The sequence below is a fragment of the Pseudochaenichthys georgianus genome, chromosome 4, assembly GCF_902827115.2.
Source record: "Pseudochaenichthys georgianus chromosome 4, fPseGeo1.2, whole genome shotgun sequence".
Classification (NCBI taxonomy): Eukaryota; Metazoa; Chordata; class Actinopteri; order Perciformes; family Channichthyidae; genus Pseudochaenichthys; species Pseudochaenichthys georgianus.
The window spans coordinates 17,935,675-17,955,492 of record NC_047506.1 but is presented as its reverse complement, the minus strand read 5'-3'; the positions used below and the strand labels follow the sequence as shown (position 1 = coordinate 17,955,492).

Here is a 19,818-nt window from a genome sequence, read left to right as displayed (position 1 = left end):
GAAAGAACGAGATCGCGGATGCAAGCGGCCGAGATGGGTTTCCTCCGCCGGGTGGCTGGTGTCTCCCTTAGAGATAAGGTGAGAAGTTCGGTCATCAGGGAGGGACTCGGAGTTGAGCCGCTCCTCCTTCGCGTCGAAAGAAGCCAGTTGAGGTGGTTCGGGCACCTAGTTAGGATGCCACCTGGGCGCCTCCCTAGGGAGGTGTTCCAGGCACGTCCAGCTGGGAAGAGACCAAGGGGTAGACCTAGGACCAGGTGGAGGGATTATATCTCTTCGCTGGCCTGGGAGCGCCTTGGGATCCCCCAGTCAGAGCTGGTTGATGTCGCCAGGGAAAAGAAAGTTTGGGGCTCTCTGCTGGAACTGCTACCCCCGCGACCCGACCACGGATAAGCGGGAGAAGATGGATGGATGGACTTGAAAGAGAGCGCTCCTGGAGGGAGATGAGGGATACAGTGAGCTCACTTGCAGGCACACCTTATAGGAAAGGTCATTATTCTCAGTGCCAGAGAGGGGAGACAAAAGTTCTGTATTACAGGCTGTAATGGCAATTTTAACGGTTCCAATGTTCTATATCCTTTGGCATGAATTCACAGGGTTTAGAGTGATCCTGACACAGACACAAACAGATGAAGTTCCGGTCTTTTGCTGCAGTTTAGAATGATGTGTATTGCTTTACATACCAAGGTTTAAGTACACTGTGTCAAAGGGTTGCGGTATGAGCATCTGCTGGCTGGTGGAATCGGTGTGCTCTTCCTTTCCTGTCACCTGTGACCCCTTTTATACACCCGGTGCAGCTAAACCCCTGCCACCAAGTGTTCAAAAATAATATTGCACTATACATATAAATAAGGTAAACTGAGACACCAACAACATCCATAAAATGGCTCCTACACACCGGCCCCTAATTGGCTTTAGCATGAAACAAACAACAATTACCAATAAATAATAAAGGAGCTATGAAAAATTAAAAATGGTGTGTTCTATGTGTTATTTAATTATTGATTATTCAGTTATTTTCTTCTCCCTTATTTTAAGGGTCATCAGTCTTTGCTGTACTTTATGTCTCAGCGTCTTGGAGTAGACATATCAGGATTTGCAGTTCTTAGTTGAAAGCACTCGTGTTGCCATCCCGTCCAGCGCTGAGAGAACCTATGGGTTATATTTTCACCCAATTCCAAGCCTTTCCTTATAGGACTCCTGCATTGATGTGTCAGTCACTTCTTCAGGTCTGGCTGGATTCAGCCGGTGCCCTGGTACCATAACAGCAAATGAGCTGCTCCGTAACGTGTTTGTTGTTGGGCAAGCTGGGATTTTCTTGTCTGAATGGCAAGTCTAGGCAGTAGTGTCCATCTGACATCTTCACTTCCACTTCTGGTTTGTTCTCCACTTTCTCCTCTGGCTCAGCCACAGGCTTGGCTTCTTCCTCAGGCACCGCGTCGGATTTGTGTAACTTGACATCTGCTGTGAAGTCAGGCATGCTTTGACAGGAGTCTGAAGTCGGCTGGCTTTCCAAAGGCTCGCCTTCTGCCTCTTCATCTTCATAGTAACCACCTGAATCCCGACCCTCATCTTCTTCTTGGGGGGCCTCAGCTTTGCCTTCAACATCCCCATCATTGTCTCCTTCGGCGTCTGCTACACCATCGCCATCTTCTTTGGCGTCTGCTACAACATCGCCATCCTCTTTGTTTACAATAGCTACTGGATTTGCAGCAGCAGCAGCAGCAGCAGCAGCAGCAGCAGCAGCAGCAGCAGCAGCAATTCTTATCCCTGATGTTGTTTCTTCTCAGTGGACCATCGATGACCCACCCCAGTAGGGTCCTTACAATCTCCCTGGCTGTTGACTAGCTTCCAAGGTTCCAGTACCTTGGATGCATTTGTCCCAATGAGTAGGCCAATGCCAGAGTCAATTGATTGAATATTGAGGTCTTTCAGGTAAGGCCTTTGTGTCAGGTCCTCTTGAACAGGAATGTTGTGCTTGGAAACAGGCATGGTCTTGTGTGTGTGTGTGTGAACACATCAGGTTGTTGGTTGAAAGTCTTCTGTCCTGGAATAGAGATTTGGGTTTGATGAGGTGAGAATTCAGTTGCATGTAGATTAAATCTTACTGTAGGGTTTCTAAAGTAAGAGCTCATCCCATCTGATGCTCTCGAGCAGTGTTTCTCAAACCTTTTCATACCAAGGACCACTTAACCAATAAAAAAACACTCGCGAACCACCTAACTCCACAAATATCAAAAAACACATCGTTTGTCTAGAACAGATTACACATCGCCTGAAAATGGTACAAACAAGTGGCAACATGTGTGATGAAGGTGTTGCGCTGGGCTATATCATGCAATCTAAAGTGCAACTTAAGCTTGCTCCATTGCGGAGATATTCCCGTGAGAGTGCGGAAAACTTAAATTGATTAATTAATTTCAAATGTGAAATGTTACCAATATACTCACGGACCACTAGGGGGCGCTCACGGACCACCAGTGGTCCGCGGACCACACTTTGAGAAGGACTGCTCTTGAGGTGTGTCTTGATCCCATGCTGAGCACATTTATCCTGGCATTTGCTGCTGCCAGCTCGTAAATCCAATTGTTCCTTCTTTAGTTTCAACTGTTTCAATTGTTCCCCTTGGATGTCAAGTTCATGTTGAATGTTCAGTGTTGCAACCCTTTCGATTAAAGCAGCCCTTTCTGCCCGAGCTTTAATTCGAGCAGAGGATGTAGATGATGCATGTGATGAACCAGTTTTGTGTTTTGACTGAGGGTGTGATGCCTTTGAAACGCTGTCAACGCAGAATCAAACCCTTTTTTTTTGCATTTTAGTAGAATATAAAAAGAAATGCCTTTTTTTAAAATAGGATGCAAGCAACACTAGTTTCTTAACCTGAATTGATAATGGACTATAATCAATTTAAACGGAACATATCTTAATGTTTGCATTCTTATACCATTTTGTACAATAATTATAATGAATAAGTTCAAACAAACTAAAACTTACAGCTGATTATTAACGGTATCTAACTTGAGTTTTTATTATATCAAAAACCTGTTGAAATGCTACTGTTATTTTTACTCTCCCCCAAAAGCGCGTCGGCAGCCTCCAGGAATGCTTCTTTCACAACTTCGCCGTCTTTGAAAGACTTCATGTGTTTCGCAAGAACGTGACTGACACGATAAGATGCTCTGGTAGCAGCCTTGCTCTTGTTGTTGGGCCTGGTGAAAATGGACTGCTGTGCATTTAGCTGTCCTTTCAGGTCCCTCACCTTTTGGGAGCGCAGGGCAGAATTAGGAGGGAATTCCGACTCGTAGCGTTTGTGCACTGTTTTGAAATGCCGCTCCTAAATTACCCTTCTTCGATAAAGCCACGCTCGCATTGCAGATGAGACAGATGGACTTTGAATTGGAATAGATACAAAAATAATCATCCTCCCACTCGGAGTGAAAATTATATATTTTGGGCTTTTTTGCTTCTGCCATAATTGCGGTCTTGTGTGTGTGCGGACTGTCACTCCTGTTGACACCATAGACTGGTTGACACGGACAACGTCAGTGAGAGAGGCGAAGTCCCTCCCTTTCCGGTGGGACTCATGGGACCTTATTTCGGAAAAAGTTTGTATTGAAGTCAATGGCGAGAGAAAGATTATCTTTTGATCCCGTTTGAATTGTGCCACGAATTACACATATGATGTTTGTCAATCTTAAATAATAATTTCCATGTAAAAAAAGTCAGTTTGTCGTAAAACTGTTGAAATATAAATCAAATAATAATAATAATCAACTAGAAAGACTACAAATCCCAGAATCCCGGTCCCGACTAACTCCCCTTTTGTGCATGTACAGCTCTCAACATGCTCAGATGTGATTTTCACGTCTTTTAATACTTTCCGACTCATTCTGAAAGAAAGAAGTGAAATGTACCAACGTGACGGCCGTCTTGGTGTGTGGTGCGAGACAGGAGATGTAGTTCATTGAGCGGTTTCACACAAAAAAAGTGTTACTTCACAGTTTTACGACACATTTTTATTTTTTTGACTTGTAAAATTATCTTTTAAATTGACAAACATCATATGTGTAATTCGTGGCACACTTCAAACGGGATCGAAAGATAATCTTTCTCTCTCCATTGACTTCAATACATAACTTTTCCGAAATAAGGTCCCATGGAGCTCAACCGGAAAGGGAGGGACTTCGCCTCTCCCCACTGCCCACCAGCCACGCCCCGACACATGGGGTTACGCCAGCCAATCACAAAGCTTTGATGCGTTCAAGTGCATTATTCTGGCACAGGAAGATTATGTTATAGGACATTAACGATAAAACAGAATCTTCTTCTTCTTCTTCTTCTTCTTCTTCTTCTTCTTCTTCTTCTTCTTCTTCTTCTTCTTCTTCTTCTTCTTCTTCTTCTTCTTCTTCTTCTTCTTCTTCTTCTTCTTCTTCTTCTTCTTCTTCTTCTTCTTCTTCTTCTTCTTCTTCTTCTTCTTCTTCTTCTTCTTCTTCTTCTTCTTCTTCTTCTTCTTCTTCTTCTTCTTCTTCTTCTTCTTCTTCTTCTTCTTCTTATTCTTCTTCTTCTTCTTCTTCTTCTTCTTCTTCTTCTTACAGATTTACTTTTTCTTTCAACATGTATTTGAACAGCAAGTGGAGGCAAAAGTGACTGCACCCAAAACAATAAACCTGCTAGCTAACTAGCCTAAACTCAGTAACAGAATGTGGGCAACACGTTCTTCTCCACAGCCGCGCAACCTCTGAGTCAGACGTCACTTCCCCCTTTTCTATCCTACGGGTACAGCCACTCCCCCTGAACCACGTTTCCCTGCCAACCCCCCCCCTCCCCTATGCAAGCCCCTCCCTCTGAACCCAGGGCCCGCTACAATACTGAATACACAAACTATACAAAAACGCCTTTACGCTTTGGAGCTTGTTTATCCATCTGTTAGCAACTGCCAGCTAGGTCTCGCAGTCACTCACTCCTGGGCCCTTTCTCATTTCATCAAATCCCCCTCCTCGACTCCTCGGTCCTCCGGTAGTGACCCGGAAATGAATTTTAGCGCGCCATGTTGAAGGACATCTCATTTCTCTAAATGCACGTCGAGGACCGAGCATCGAGCATCGAGGAGGCTCTCTGGAGGAAGTATAACCGAGGATACACTGATGGGTCCTCCACGGTCCTCCACGGCAACTTCGCAGATGCATTTCCGGGAACAGAGATGTTTCAAAGAGTCGTGACGCACGGCCGGTCTTATCTCAGCCAATGACAGCTCTGCATGCATCCCCTGGATATTATTTTAGAAACTGCTTTCATCGTGGCGATGTTTACAGTGAGAACAGCTGTCCTTGCAGAAAGCAGAGCAGTGTGTATAATATATATCACTCTCGCCTACTCTCTTTATTTACTTTAGTTTAGTAGATATCTACAAACAAAGAGTAGATATTTTTCTAAAACCATTCAGTGCTTCACATAATAAAATACACAACAGCTATGTAGGTGTGTGTGGTACAGTGTGTGTGTGTGTAGATGCAGCGGACAAACAGGTCTCAGTTGGTTTGGTGTCCTCTGCTTACTTGTAATACTTGTAAATAAAACTCTGTCTCAGTCTCTGATAGTGTTACGTTATTATGAGTGCTCTGTTTGATTCTGAAATTGTATATATTTACTGTCAGTCGATTAAAATATTTAATCGCGATTAATCGCATGATTGTCCATAGTTAAAAGCGATTAATCGCAAATTAATCGCACATTTTTTATCTGTTCTAAATGTACCTTAGAGGAATATTTTTCAAGTTTTTAATACTCTTATCAACATATGAGTGGACACATATGCTTTATGCTAATGTTTATTATCATTTGAACAATGACAAATATTCTCATGAATATTAAACACAACAACCTCTGAACATTACAAATATTCGCCTCTATTCAACCTGGAACCTCTCTCATACAATAATACAATACAGTGTGTGTGCGTGTGCGCGCGCGCGCGTGTGTGTGCGTGTGCGCTCGCGTGTGTGTGCGTGTGCGCTGGAGCGTGCGTGCGTGCGCGCGCGCTGGAGCGTGCGCTGGAGCGTGCGCGCTGGAGCTATGTGCAACTCAAGGCATATGCTCGAACGGGAGCTGCCTCGACGCTGCAATCATGTTGCGCACTATCCGTGCTGAGTGTGCTGACTTTTCGTACAATGTCCCACTGTCTGGCTTCCTGCATAAAGTCAAGTGCTCGGCGCAGTTGTGTGGATAGAGCGCTCCTCTGTTTTCATTTAAACAGCTCCTTATATCCGTTAGCGCAGCTAGCTAGCACCAGATGCTAACAACAACAATGCACGTAAGGTCTCTCTCTCGCTCGCTCGGGCCACACATACACACACCCTCCCGGTCCTCCCAATAACCAGTCGTGCCTGCCGGTGAGCGTGGAAGTGTGGTCTGCCACAAGCGGGCGGCAGGAGCGGGGCTGTCAGCATCAGCTTGTAGATGGTATTTTAAACTCGATGCGCTCTGAAACTACGGGGCGGCCGAGGAAAAAAAGATACACATGCGTTAATCGCGTTAAAATAATTAGTGGCGTTGATTTTTAATTGCGTGACAGCTGTAAAATATATATATATATATATATTAGGGCTGTCAAACGATTACAAATTGTAATCAGATTAATCACAGCTTAAAAATTAATTAATCATGATTAATCACCATTCGAACTATGTCCAAAATATGCCATTTATTTATGTATATTGTTGTGGGAATGGAAAGATAAATGAAAGAAGGCGGATATATCCATTTAACATACAGTATCTATGTTTATTATAACATTTTTCTGCATGTCAAAATGAAAGACAACCCACACACCTATCAATCATCAAACCGTGGGGTCTTAATTCATTACGTGTTGATTTCTATCAAGGGGGAGTACTTCAGGAAAGTCGACAGAGGGGGGGGGGCGCTAGTGGAGTACTTCGTGACCACAGAGTGTGAACGTTGTGATCAGCTGTTTTAGCGCAGTTCTCCAGTGAAGGGGGGAGTCTCCCTCCGCAGCCGGTTGGCGTAGTTTTGGCACAAGTCCGTTGTACAGACCGACGTTAACAGCAGCCCTGTCTGTGCACACGGAGACCGACTCTGTCGTCCGGTGATCTAACCGCCTTCTGGAAAAGCTTCACAAGTACGTCGGTATGCAAATGCGCTTTGTGACACAAGTGACGGTACGCATTTCAGATTAGGCACCTAACCTGCGTACCAGTTATGTGCACCCCTGTACTACAGCACAAGTATTCTCCGTCGGGACTTCCTGCAACAACACCACGCCGTTATCAAAGATGTTCTATTGAGAAGACGATCACTACGTGACAAAAGTTTTCAAAACCGTGGCTACTGAAATCAATCTGACTAACTGCTGTCTGTGCAATTTACTCCGCGAGTTGGCAGACTTTATTTTGCTTACTTTAACATCATTTTTCATGGTGGGGCTAAGCCATTTCTTGGTATGGGTGTAGCCTACCCCAGCCATACCCTTGCGCTGCCACTGGTGGCACGTATGGGGCGGGCCATTCTGCACATGCGTTAAATGCGTTAAATATTTTAACGCAATTAATTCAAAAAATTAATTACCGCCGTTAACGCGATAATTTTGACAGCACTAATATATATATATATATATATATATATATATATAATGTGTGTGTGTCCGCATCAGTAGCTTGTTATTGTCTCATTATACCGCACTGTGAATTAATCAAAGTAAATATAAGTCATCATGAACACATCTGTCCATCAGACAGAGGGCTGCTGTGCCTCCTGTCATCATTAATGGACGTCTCTTTAAAATGACCGCTCAGAGGAGAGGAGTTCTCATTTCTCTAACCGCCTGCTGCTTCCCCTCCTCTCTCCTCGGTTCCCCTCCTCGGCTCCTCCGCTCGCATCTCCTGTGGGCGGGACTAAGTCTCGAGGATAGGAGTTAGAGAAATGAGAAAGGGCCCTGATCGGTCACTATGCAGTGACAGCTGCTACGGGCCTGATGTGTGAAATTGAAACTGATAGATAGAACAAAGGTAGCCTATCAAAACGGCCCATGGGCCGGAACACTTACAAATGTGGGCCGGTAGGATTTAGGCAAAAACATATATATATATGTAAATAAGGTAAACTGAGACACCAACAACATCCATAAAATGGCTCCTACATAGGCTTAAAACTCTCCTGCAGACTTGTCTACTGCAGATTTCCAATTTTTCCTAGACAGTCGCTTGATAAAAATCCAAATAAATTCAATCTAATACTTAATTCAGATGCCTCTCCTCTTTTCACAGAACGGCATGACAAAGTGTGCTATAACCTTTATGAAGCAAACGAAAAATAAATCAAACCAAGTAGTGTTTAGTAACATGAAAATATCTATATTCATTTATTTTTGAAACTATTGGGATACATTATTTGTGTAAATGTCACACTGACTGCATAGCTTTTGAAGCTTACATCTGCCCAATCACAAGTCTGCAGTTTGCATTAGTCAACATTATGCATATTGACTGTTTGCTTTGGAACTTTCTTCCTTTATTTTGGCAATTTCTGTGCTTTTCCTTTCCCTTTCTTTTAATTCTCGCCTGGTTTTGTTCTCTCTCCGTCTCTCTCCCTCAGTGCTTGCCAAGCCTTCCCAGCTTCAATTTACTGAAATTGAATCATTTTCACTTTTACACTTGTGTGGTGGGGTAATTACAGGCTGTTAAACAGAGCATGCCCCCTTAAAACACACACACACACACACACACACACACACACACACACACACACACACACACACACACACACACACACACACACACACACACACACACACCTTCTCTGCTCTCATAGTGCAGCCGTTTGTGAAATTAAGTCCATTCCCCCTGCAACTCGGCTCCCATCAAAGTCAGACCCCACCATAACGTCTACTACTGCTACATACGTACGCACGCACGCACACTGGTAGGTGTGTCAAAGATGTCAGCCTTAGCAGTATATCACTTTCTTCTTGTCTTTATTCTTCCATCATTCTTTTCCTCTTTATTTTCACTGCTGAAACCCTCTAAATCACCCCCCCTACCCCAACACACACCAGCAGCTCTGCTGTCAGATAAAAGATTTGCCTCAGAGCATGTGAAGGGAAGGTAGGGAAAGGCTGACGAAAAAGAAATGAAAGATATTTTGAAATGTACCCAAGCTGCAACTTCACGGGAAGGCAGGAGTTTATTATGAATCCATCAGTCCTCAACCTCCTCGGTAGACCTGAAGTTCTGAACCACGGTGGTTTGACAGTTTTTACTCCTAGAGGGAGATGGAGAGCTGCAGATCTGCATGTAGTGTTATTTGGGTTGTAACTGCGGGTTCAATGTTGTTGTACATTTTAAGAAAACTTCGAGAGGGCATGAGATCTGCTGCCAGGAGCCTCCTCAAGTCAGAATGTGCCCTCTTGATGCACAGGCATGGGTGGTGTGTAACATATAGATATTTACACACACAGTTATGGAAATCTGAGTCTGAACACTCAGTGGAAATAACTGGAGGTGTTCCTGTTCTTCTGTTTCCTTATTTTGCAAACATCCAATCCTGGTATAATTCGGCCACACTTAACTTATATAAATGATAACCTTTTAGTTATTTTTCTTCCCAGCTTCTGCTTCATCAGATGATTGCAGTGTGCTGTCTTTCATGCAGAGCATTAAACAAACCCCCTTACATGTTTGATCAGATGTAAAGACAGCTGTGACTTACCGGGATGCATATCGTTTTCTAAAAATGTTAAACAGAAAACATGCTTGTCAACATTTTAGTGGAGCAATAATAAGGGACACATCATTGAGACACTTGAGCTAGAAACTATTTGAGAATATTGCACATATTTATATCATCTCTGTCATGGTGTCAAACATACTAACACATGCAGTCTGCCAGCCACGCTGCTGCGCCACAGATGGAGGAAGATCAATTATCTTCTACCTCGGATAGGTGGAAAAGTTCAAGCCTCCATTGCTGTTCGTTGTGTTATTTGTAGGTTTGTCTCCCTGCTGCCGTAGAGACGGACGTGTTGCTACCATGGCAACCGGGTCCTTAGGAGGGAGGGAACAGGAGGAGACACGCAGATTGGCTGATTTGTTTAGTTTGAAACTGGGATGGAAGGGATCGCCTGACCTGTTCCCTAATTGGAAATAGATTAAATGTTACAAAGCACTTTGAATTGCCTTGTGTTGAAAGGTGCTATATAAATAAACGTGCCTTGCCTTGCCTACATAGAACACTCTGCAATGTAATGCTCCCTAAGGAGAACAAAAAACGTTAAAGTTTACAACTCTGATTTTAGGAATATGTACTCATTTACTGTCCATGAGTAAGATAAGAAGATCAATATTAATTTAATTTTCAAAACATAAGTAAATGCAGTGGATAGGGAGGCTGTGGCTCAGTGCGTTAGTGCGCCTGATCTAGTTAACTACTAGAAAATGACTGAAGGTAGGTATAACGTTAAACAAAATTTAAAAGACAAAAGACAAACAAAGACTTTGGAGGGAAACAGTTTCCCAGTCTTAGCCAAATTTACCCAGCCTTTAACAAAATACGTTTTCATGTAGAGAATGTTATGATCTTGAAACCAGCGCAAAGAAACAGAGGATAGTTTACTGCATTTGATCACTAAATAAGGCCACTAGCAACTCTTAAATAATGTTCTGATTTTAATAAATTGGTTTCTTGTTGAATGTTATTCCCAAATAGCATGAAGGCCTTTGTTATCGAGCCTCTGATGTGAGACACTTCTGTAAATCCAGGCTTAAATAATAGATATTGGAGAAGGCTGCTCCGCTCTGAATTCTCAGCTTTGGTCTACAGGTGGCAGTGTGGCTCCGTGTCTCGGCACCTCTGACTGAATTTGACTTTGCCTGCTACTTTCTTGTGTTTATTATCTCTCTCTCTCTCTCTCTCTCTCTCTCTCTCTCTCTCTCTCTCTCTCTCTCACACTCTCTCACTCTCTCACTCCGTCTTATGCTCCTGCTCATTCTTTTTATGTCTCCCCTTAAGTGTTGTTGCTTCTCATTATATCTCCATCTTTGTTCTTTCTTTTTTTCTCCTTCTCTTCCTCCCTTTGTTCGAACATCCATGTGGTTGTTGAGGCTTGAGTAAGGAGGGAGAAATGGGGGCTTTTTTCCCCACCCATAGTTCATTGCATGAGATCTCTGGAGGCTTAAGCAACCCAGAGGAAATAATTGCAGTAATAAAGACCGTTATGGTAATAACTTCACAAATGAACGGATCAGATTAGAGCTTTGCTGTCTCCCTCCCACTCTGTTTTACAAATAAATGAGCTTTCTGCATGTAGCATCCGATATTTAATGTCATGGTACATATTTTACAGTTCTTGCTGCATGTTTTAACAAAGACTGTGATCTCTTGTTAGTACTTTGCCTGTGGAGCAACTCAGAACTAGTGCCACAGGGCTGCTGTATGTGTACACTAATAAAACAGAAGCAGAGTAATAAAAAAGTTAAACATGATAATAAAGTCTTAATGGCTAATTTACACAGTTAAAACGAAGCAAAAACAACAAAAGATCAAAGCAACATAATATCAAACTATATCTACCATCCACTGATAATATTGTGTGATTTTCATGATCTATTTATGTTTAAAAGAGAAGATAAAGGAAGCTGGTGGGGTGTACGTCATGGGTGATTTCATTTCTTAAAGTGAGTGCTGAGGGCAGTGAAATAACCCAGCACTCCCAAAACAGTAATCCCTCCTGTTCCTGCCCTTCACCGGCCATTTCATCTTTTTCTTCACTCTGTCCTTTTCCCCTTGAAATCATAACTTTACAAATAAATGATCTTCACAATGCTGTTATCTAATTGCATTTTGTGATGGTTACTTACCAAAGCAACTGTATGTACAGTTAGCTGCAGCTAGGTAGCCAAACACACAATTAGTTTGAACACATATTTATGAAAAGACCATTAATATTGCTTTGTGTGGCTTTTACTTTATTCAGTACCATCAGAGGATAGAAGAAAAAGAATGGTTGTATGACATTGTTTTGTTGATAAAAATATTGAAGCAAGGGAAATAGGACCCAGCGTATCAAAGAAATTGGGTACAAAAACAACTTTTGATGATAAAATGGTGTCGTCCTGGTAAAAACACAGCTTTTCTTAATAATATACCAATATTACGCTCGCTAAACTAATGACATTTGTATCCTTCTCTTTGCAGGTATGCCGTCCCCCCTGAGCACGGCAAGCGGCTGGAGAGGTTGGCGCAAGGTGAGACCCTTATGATGCTTTCAAATGATGATTTCCATTTGTTTTGTTTTTTATTTTACTCTTCTCAGCCTGCTTTTGCTTTGTAAGTGAAGCGCTTCAGACCAAACACATTCTTCGAACTAACATGCACAGTACACGTGCCAGCACATACCCAAAGCACACTCCCTCACAGGAGAATAGAAGTAGCACTTCTCAACAGCCTCACTCCTTTTAAGCAGAACATAACACTTTTAAGAACCCTTTACCACTCTCAATAAACAACCTTTTGGCAGTTTCTTGTCTTGCTGACACGCCTGTCGTCGCAGTGAACACTGTGCTACACGCTGTGGGCCACACATTGGATTTTCATTTGCATGTATGAAGGGGGTGAGACACTCTGATGTCTCACTTTCTCCCCACATACACAGACATTGATTTCCTTGTCACCTGGCTGTGCTAAAATGGAGCCTGAGAAGGATGAGCAGCTTGAAGCACTTAGTGGGTGCAGTCACTTGTACTAAAAATGTCAGGAGAGGCTGAAGATGCTGAATGTGAAGGAGAGGCTGGTGGAACTGAAGCCAGCAGCATTGAATGTTTAATCTGCAAAATGAGTTGGAGGAAACCTACGAATCCCTCACAAAGTGCACTCAGTTGGGACGGTGCATGGATGGATTATTGTTCATGTCATTGGCTTTTGCCACTGCTATGTTTTCTTCCTATGTTAACAAAACATCAAATGTTTTGCTGAATGTTCTTTGGTTCTGAATCCTGAGAATGTTGTGTGACGCAGATAAATTATGCTTAAAAAGAAATAATCTCCAACCCCCTGCACCTCTCTCCTGGACGTAAGAGTTCTCCTTGCGCCACTCCCTTTTATTCCCAACACTCATATATATATATATATATATATATATATATATAAATATAAATACGCCATTTTCCTGGAGGTGCAAATATCCTGGAGGTGCAAATATAAACAGCTAGCTAACATAGCCAGGCAGAGCGCACTAGTTTTATTTTCTGAATTAACGACCGAAGAAATCGCTGCATGTCTTCGGATTACATCTCTGGACTTGAGGGGTGTGCTCTAGGTCGTTACCAGCGTAAACTAGAGCTGTGTGGGTTGTCGGATTGCCCTTACAGACTGCCTGCAGATAGGCAATAGGCAATAGACTATGATATTCTGCTTGCACCTCGCGTGAAATGGCGGATACCGGAAGTACGGTGTCGCCCTCGGCCCAATACCCGTATGTGTGTGTGAAATAGTGTTGCACGGTGTACCGATACTTGAAAGGTACCGCGATACCCTGCCGTTAAAAACGGTACGATTCCTCCGTTTCATTAGTATCGGTACTTTAAGAATGACGGGGAAAAGTACTCCCGTGAAAAAGCGCCGTTTTAATAAGAGCCGTGTGTGTTCAGCGCTCTGCTTCCACTCCCTGCACTGCAGTCGTGCCTTCAGTCCCGCCCCTCTCAAGCACGCTCTAAGTCCCTCCCCTCTCTCGTGCACGCGGCCACGCGCTAGCTGCCAAAGCATGTGAGAAAACGAGAAGCATGGCTGCAAGTGGGAGTGCAACTGCCGCTGCGCTTCGGCTTGTTGACAAAAAAGACGCCAGAAGTCTTTGAACGGGCCGTTCAGGTGTTCAGAGCAGAGCTCCCTGTCGGAGCGGCAGAGCGTGATGTGCACTGAAAAGTGTTTCTGTCGCAATATTATCGTTGAGCAAACTTAACTAGCAAACTAGCATCACTATCTGCTAACGTTAGCTTTAGCCTTCGTTTTCTATTAGTTTTTTTCATAGGCTATAAACGGAGGTGGTACAAGTATATATCTTGTACTTGAGTAAAAGTAGAAGTACCCAGGTCTTGTACTTGAGTTAAAGTAGAAGTACCAGAATGTAGGAACAATCCTGCAATCAAAATGTTCCTCAAATAAAAGTACAAAAGTATTATCATCAAAATATAGTTAAAGTAGCGACAGTAAAAGTAGAAGCACCAGAGTGTAGGAATAGTCTGTTACAGTAAAAGTACTGCATTCAAAATGTTCCTCAACTAAAAGTATTAAAGTAGCGACAGTAAAAGTAGTCATTGTGCAGATTGGTCCATTTCAGAATAATATATATATATGTTTTATAATGATTGATCATGAAAGTGTTCTCAAAGCTGGTGGAGGTGCAGCTAGTCTGAAGTACTTTGTAGACTGCAGGGTAGCTGGAGGATTTACTCCAGGTGGAACTAAAGTCTGATTTAAGTATTGATTATATTTCACATCATTCATCCACATCTGTAAAGTAACTAAAGGTATTAATACATGTAGTGGAGTAAAAGTACACCATGTACCTCTGAACTGTAGTGGAGTACAAAATAGCAAAAGAAACATTGAAATACTTAAATAAAGTACAAGTATCTCAAAATTGTACCCAAGTAGTACTTGTTGAGTTTATGAACTTAGTTACTTTACACCAGTGGCTATAAAGATAGAAAGACTAAGCACAGAGGCATGACAATACATTTTCAAAATGCTCAACAGTGCTGCCAAAATGTTAAACTCACTGCTACACAATTAAAATAAATGCTTTTATATATATTTATATTAGATGTGACTCTTTGGTGTTTCTGTTCTTAGTGACACTGCTGCTTTAGTTGTTCTGACTGCTAAAATCATCTGTTATTCCTAATTTTAAAGCCGATATTCCGTGTTTCCCCTTTTTTAAGAAAAGTATCGAAAAAGAATCGGAATCGCAATTCTTGACTTGGTATCGGTATCGAAACCAAAATGTTGGTATCGTGACAACACTAGTGTGAAAGAATAGCTCCTGTCACTCACAATCCTTCTTCTTTACTGGAGTGTCTGGAAAATGTGCACAATATGTGACTTGTGATCTACAAGCAATATCTGAAAAGGAATAAATAGTGTACAGGTAATATAAAAGGTAATATTAAATGGATAATTTACAGTGTTATATATATATATATATATATATATATATTTAAGCAATAGCTCACGACAGGCCGTGGTATATGCTCATTATATCACAGCTAAGGGGCGTGTTTCGTCGTGTTCCGTCGACAAAACATTTACCAAGTGTGGCAATATGAAAGAAAAATACACACTCTAATTTAAATAGTTTTTATTAGTAAATAATGACGTTCAAAATATTGTGCACCCACTGAAAAACTGTCCAGCATCAGTAGCATGGCTTACGAGGTTACTTGTATAGGTTGAGGTTGTTCTAGGCTGTTGCTTGGCGTGGCGAGAATATTGCTCCACTTTCTCCGATCCCCGAGATTCGGCTTCCAGTAGCTCTGGAGAGAGCTTTCGCACCTATGGCCACTAACGGTCATCATTTCTCTGCTTTGTTTCAAGACCCGCATCAGAAAGCTTTTGAATGGGGGTACTTCTCCAGTTGGTCTACCTGCTCTTCTCGTAGCTCTGCATGTCGTCGTTTAAGTGCTTTTTTTTCTGGAGATAGGCACTCCTCAATCCACTCCTCCATAGTAAGACCCCCCCGGAGGTCGAAGTTAATCTTAAATGTTTCCATCTTATGCTTTGTAAGTTTGTTTCGTAATGGAAGAAATTTAAATATATTTATAAAACTGACAAGTCAAATCAAGCAATCTGATTGGTCGATAGCGTTTTTGCGGACCTCTTTGATTACAGATTTGAAAACATCGTTGCTTGCTTTAAAAGTAGCACAATTCATTATGTCAAATCTTGGAAAGCATCTAGATATCCCTGCCCTAATTCCAAAGGAACTGCACACTGAATATGTTTTGCCGTTTGATGTCTATGTCTGGACCGCGGCGTAAAAAGGAGGGTTTCTGCCCCGTTATTTCTCCGCTGCTTTCTTGTTCCAGTTTCAGCCCAACTGTATACTGTTTTTCTCAGGCGCGGAGGATACTGACTTGTTGAGTAAAGTAACTTAGAATTCTACCTGTGGTATACGCTCTGTATATCACGGCTAAGAACCAATCAGATTGCTTGATTTGACTTGTCCGTTTTATATATATATATATATATATATACAAGATAATTAATAATATAACTAAATCACAGTCATCAAAGACTGTGGGTTGAACTATATTACATTACATGTTACTTGTTAGACGCTTTTATCCAAAGCGACTTGCATACATTCAGTACTGTGGACAATCCCCACAGGAGCAATTCGGGGTGAAGTGTCTTGCCCAGGGGCACAACGACATGCTGACTGCAGTGGGGTTTGAACCTGTGACCCCTGATCCCAACACCAAGGCTCTATCCACTGCGCTACAAGCCTCCCTATATAAATACATTACTCTCATAGCAGGGAAATCACAAGTGTAACTCTATAAAACATCTGTGTTGCTAAATCCTGACCATCAACAGTGAGAGAGCCCCATTTCCTTTTGCCCTAATCCTCTACTCACGCCACCACGTCCACAGAGGCAGTTCCAGGGTCAGTTCAGAGACTGAGCCAGATTGCAGAGGCACCTGCTCTAGGAACTGTAAATAGTTTAAACTCTGGCACCAACCTTTTGCCTGGCCAGCACCAAGAGCCATTAGTCTCATTCTTTTTATTTGGTTCTTTCCTTTCCACTACCTTTGACCCTTTGTATTTACTAATCCACCTAGATGGGATCACATTTAGTGTTACTTCTTTAACCTGTTATTTCCTGTGGTGGCTAGTCAAATTTCTGCTATGAGAGAGGCCCATTATACTGACCACTTCACAGTCATAGGAAAAGAATGAGCTAATTGAGACAATCGTATTGTATTACTGTAAGCTTATTAACCAAATAGTTCTTTATCTGGTAATCTTAACACGTTGCTTGAATCAGTGAAGCTAATGTTTCGTCAGTATCTTAAGTGCAAGATTTAAGATGAAATTCAAGTAACGTTTTGTTGTCATTTTGTTGACTCCCAAACCTCAAAAGATTTGATGAGAGATTAAAAAAAGGTTCAAATTTTATAAATTCAATCCTGAATATCTAGATATTGAAACCCCATCCTTGAAATACACTCAGTAGACATGTCTTCATGTGAGCATTGAGCTCTCAGTCACAGTCACATTGCAGCCTTCCTCTCATCTCAGCAGCTGGCAGTGGGAGGAAAGCAATGCCAACGGTATTTAACAAGCATCCACTGACCTATCAAAGCCATCGACAGCATAGGTAGCCAACTGTTTACGAGGTTATAAAAAGGCAGTTATGAGCAGAGAATGCCTAATGGGGCCGGGACAATGGTCTTGTTACTTAAAAAGTCCTCTGCAAACATTTGACACAGCGACAGCCGCCGCTCCTATTGCTCCTCATCTCCGCATTATTTCAGTCAGACTTTTTGGGTGGTGGTGTAGGGAGGGAAGAGTGCAGGGTGAAGGGTTGGAGGCGGGAACTTAATTTTCAAACTCAAAAGGACAAAATGAAGCCTTTAAGTTACTATTACCCCATGGAGAGCTCAGAGAGCCAGCTGCATTTTAATGGGGATTAATACCCGGGCTCTGTCGGAACATTATTCACCTTTTATCAGCTCTAACAAGCAGGCAGGCGAGGAGAGAACAGAGGCCCCCCTCTCCCTCTCTTGCTTTGTAGGGTGGAACAGAGGCTGAAACAATGCAGTGAAAATCAAGGATGAAATGGGTGCCAATTATACTGTCAGTCGCATTAAAGTTTAACTGGGTGGAGGCTTGGATGGACCCTCCTTTGAGGCACTGGCGGGTACAGCCGGTAGAGAGAGGGAGCGTGAGCGATGGAGGATAAATTCTTTCTTTTGATTATGCTGAGGCATTCTGAGTCTCTCCGTCCCCAAGAGCAAAAGTAAGCCTTTGTTTTAGAGAGACAGGGCTTTGAAAGCCCCAAATGTTAGAGGGGTATATTAAGGACATGGTTGCTTGCAAAGTGTGCTTTTGCTTATATGTGTAGTAGTAGTAGTAGTAGTAGTAGTAGTAGTAACAGTCATCCATGATACAATTTAAATGGTTTTGTAAAGATGCAGATGTTTATTTATGAGTGACCTTGGGGACATAAGCATTGAGAAAAACCGCACTGCAGTTTGAAACCTCATTATATTATTGGGATTAATTATAAACAGTAAACAAGTGAGACCATGGTTTAGACAATTGGTAGCCTCTGTCTTTTAATCTTGTTAGTTCTGCTGCTTCTTAAAATGAATAGAGCAATATCTCTATGCACTTAATAGTCCACCAATGCGAAGTAAATCTTCTTCAGGCAAAGTTTTTTTTCTTGGGTCCTGATGAACAGCATAACAACTTTTGGAAGTGACAGCACCCAGTCCCAGTTCTTTCAGTAGTCTTTCATTTTGCCACGATAAGATCCTGCAGAGGTCCCCAGACATCCATCCTAGAGGCATACGAACAATGCATTGACATATAATGCAGTTATGGGATCATTCCACCCATAACATATATCATTTTGGAAATCATTTCAATCACACACATGTCAATGGGTAACCGGATATCCTTTTCCAGGTTGTAGGATTACCAATCATCATTTTGTGAAAACAGCTTCATTTCTTCTGCAGAAGCACATTTTAATTAGCAGCACTTGTCTGGCATGCTGTAAATATTAACCTGGCAGTTAATCCATCCTCCAAAGCTGCCATCAAACTTTCTTAAAGCAGCATACTAACACTAAACAGTTTCTCAACATCTTACATTAGAGGCATTAGGAACATTACAAATCTAAATGTATTTAAAAATGGTCAAAAACCTGCATTAACATATATATATATATATATATATATATAAAAGGATATATATATATATATAGTGTTTCCCACAGATCTGAAATATACTTGGGCGGGTGGTGGCAGCGGGCGGGGGGGGGGGGTGCCCGAATTAAAAGAAAGAAAAAAAAGTTTTAACAACATGTTTATTTATTGACTTTTCATTCCTGTATAATCATTTTGCGCAAAGATGGCACTGTTTGTCAGAGCACTTCATCCTTCTGGGATTTCATGAAGAACAGCTCCAACGCCTGTGTGTATGGGAACACCTCTGGTGCTGGTCCATTAACTGCCAGTGTTTCCCACAGATCTGTTTCCCACATATCTGAAATAGCGGTTGTTAGCAGACCCTTCACGCGATGGCAGAGCGAACAGGTACAGGCAGGGCTCATAATGATAGCCCTATAGTTTAAATCTACTACCCACACATGAACATATGGAAATGGGTTACTATTTAAAAAAATAAATGTATTTATAAATATATTTAGGAACCTATCCATGTGATTTTTAGTGGGGGTCGACCTCAAATCCTCTATGGGGGTCCAGGGGCATTCCCCCCCGGTAAGATTTTATTTTTTATTTTGGAGTTAAATGCATCAATCTGGTGCATTTTGAGGGGACAATATAGAGACTAGATTTGTGGAAACACCTATATTAAACAGAACTGTATACATTTCAATAATCATAAAATCATGGCCATAACCAATAACATACCATTTCCAATATGAAAAAAACACTGAAACTTGTTTATTAATTTATTTTTGGTTCATTTATAGTTGTGAGTGTGTCTGTGCTCCTGAATCAGCCTCTCCTGTCTCCCTCCTCTCCCCCCTGCTCCTCTTTGAGGCAGCAGCAAAGACTAGT

The 19,818-nt window shown here is 42.0% G+C and overlaps 1 protein-coding gene across 2 annotated transcripts in view; it reads left to right on the top strand.

Moving 5' to 3' along the window:
• The window catches only part of kdm4b (lysine (K)-specific demethylase 4B), a 64,801-nt gene that overhangs the window by 21,055 nt on the left and 23,928 nt on the right, over positions 1-19,818 (top strand). For both annotated transcript variants that reach the window (XM_034081304.2, XM_034081302.2), the window contains exon 6: positions 12,205-12,254. In XM_034081304.2, coding sequence (XP_033937195.1) covers positions 12,205-12,254 — 50 coding nt within the window. The remainder of the gene's footprint in view (positions 1-12,204; positions 12,255-19,818) is intronic.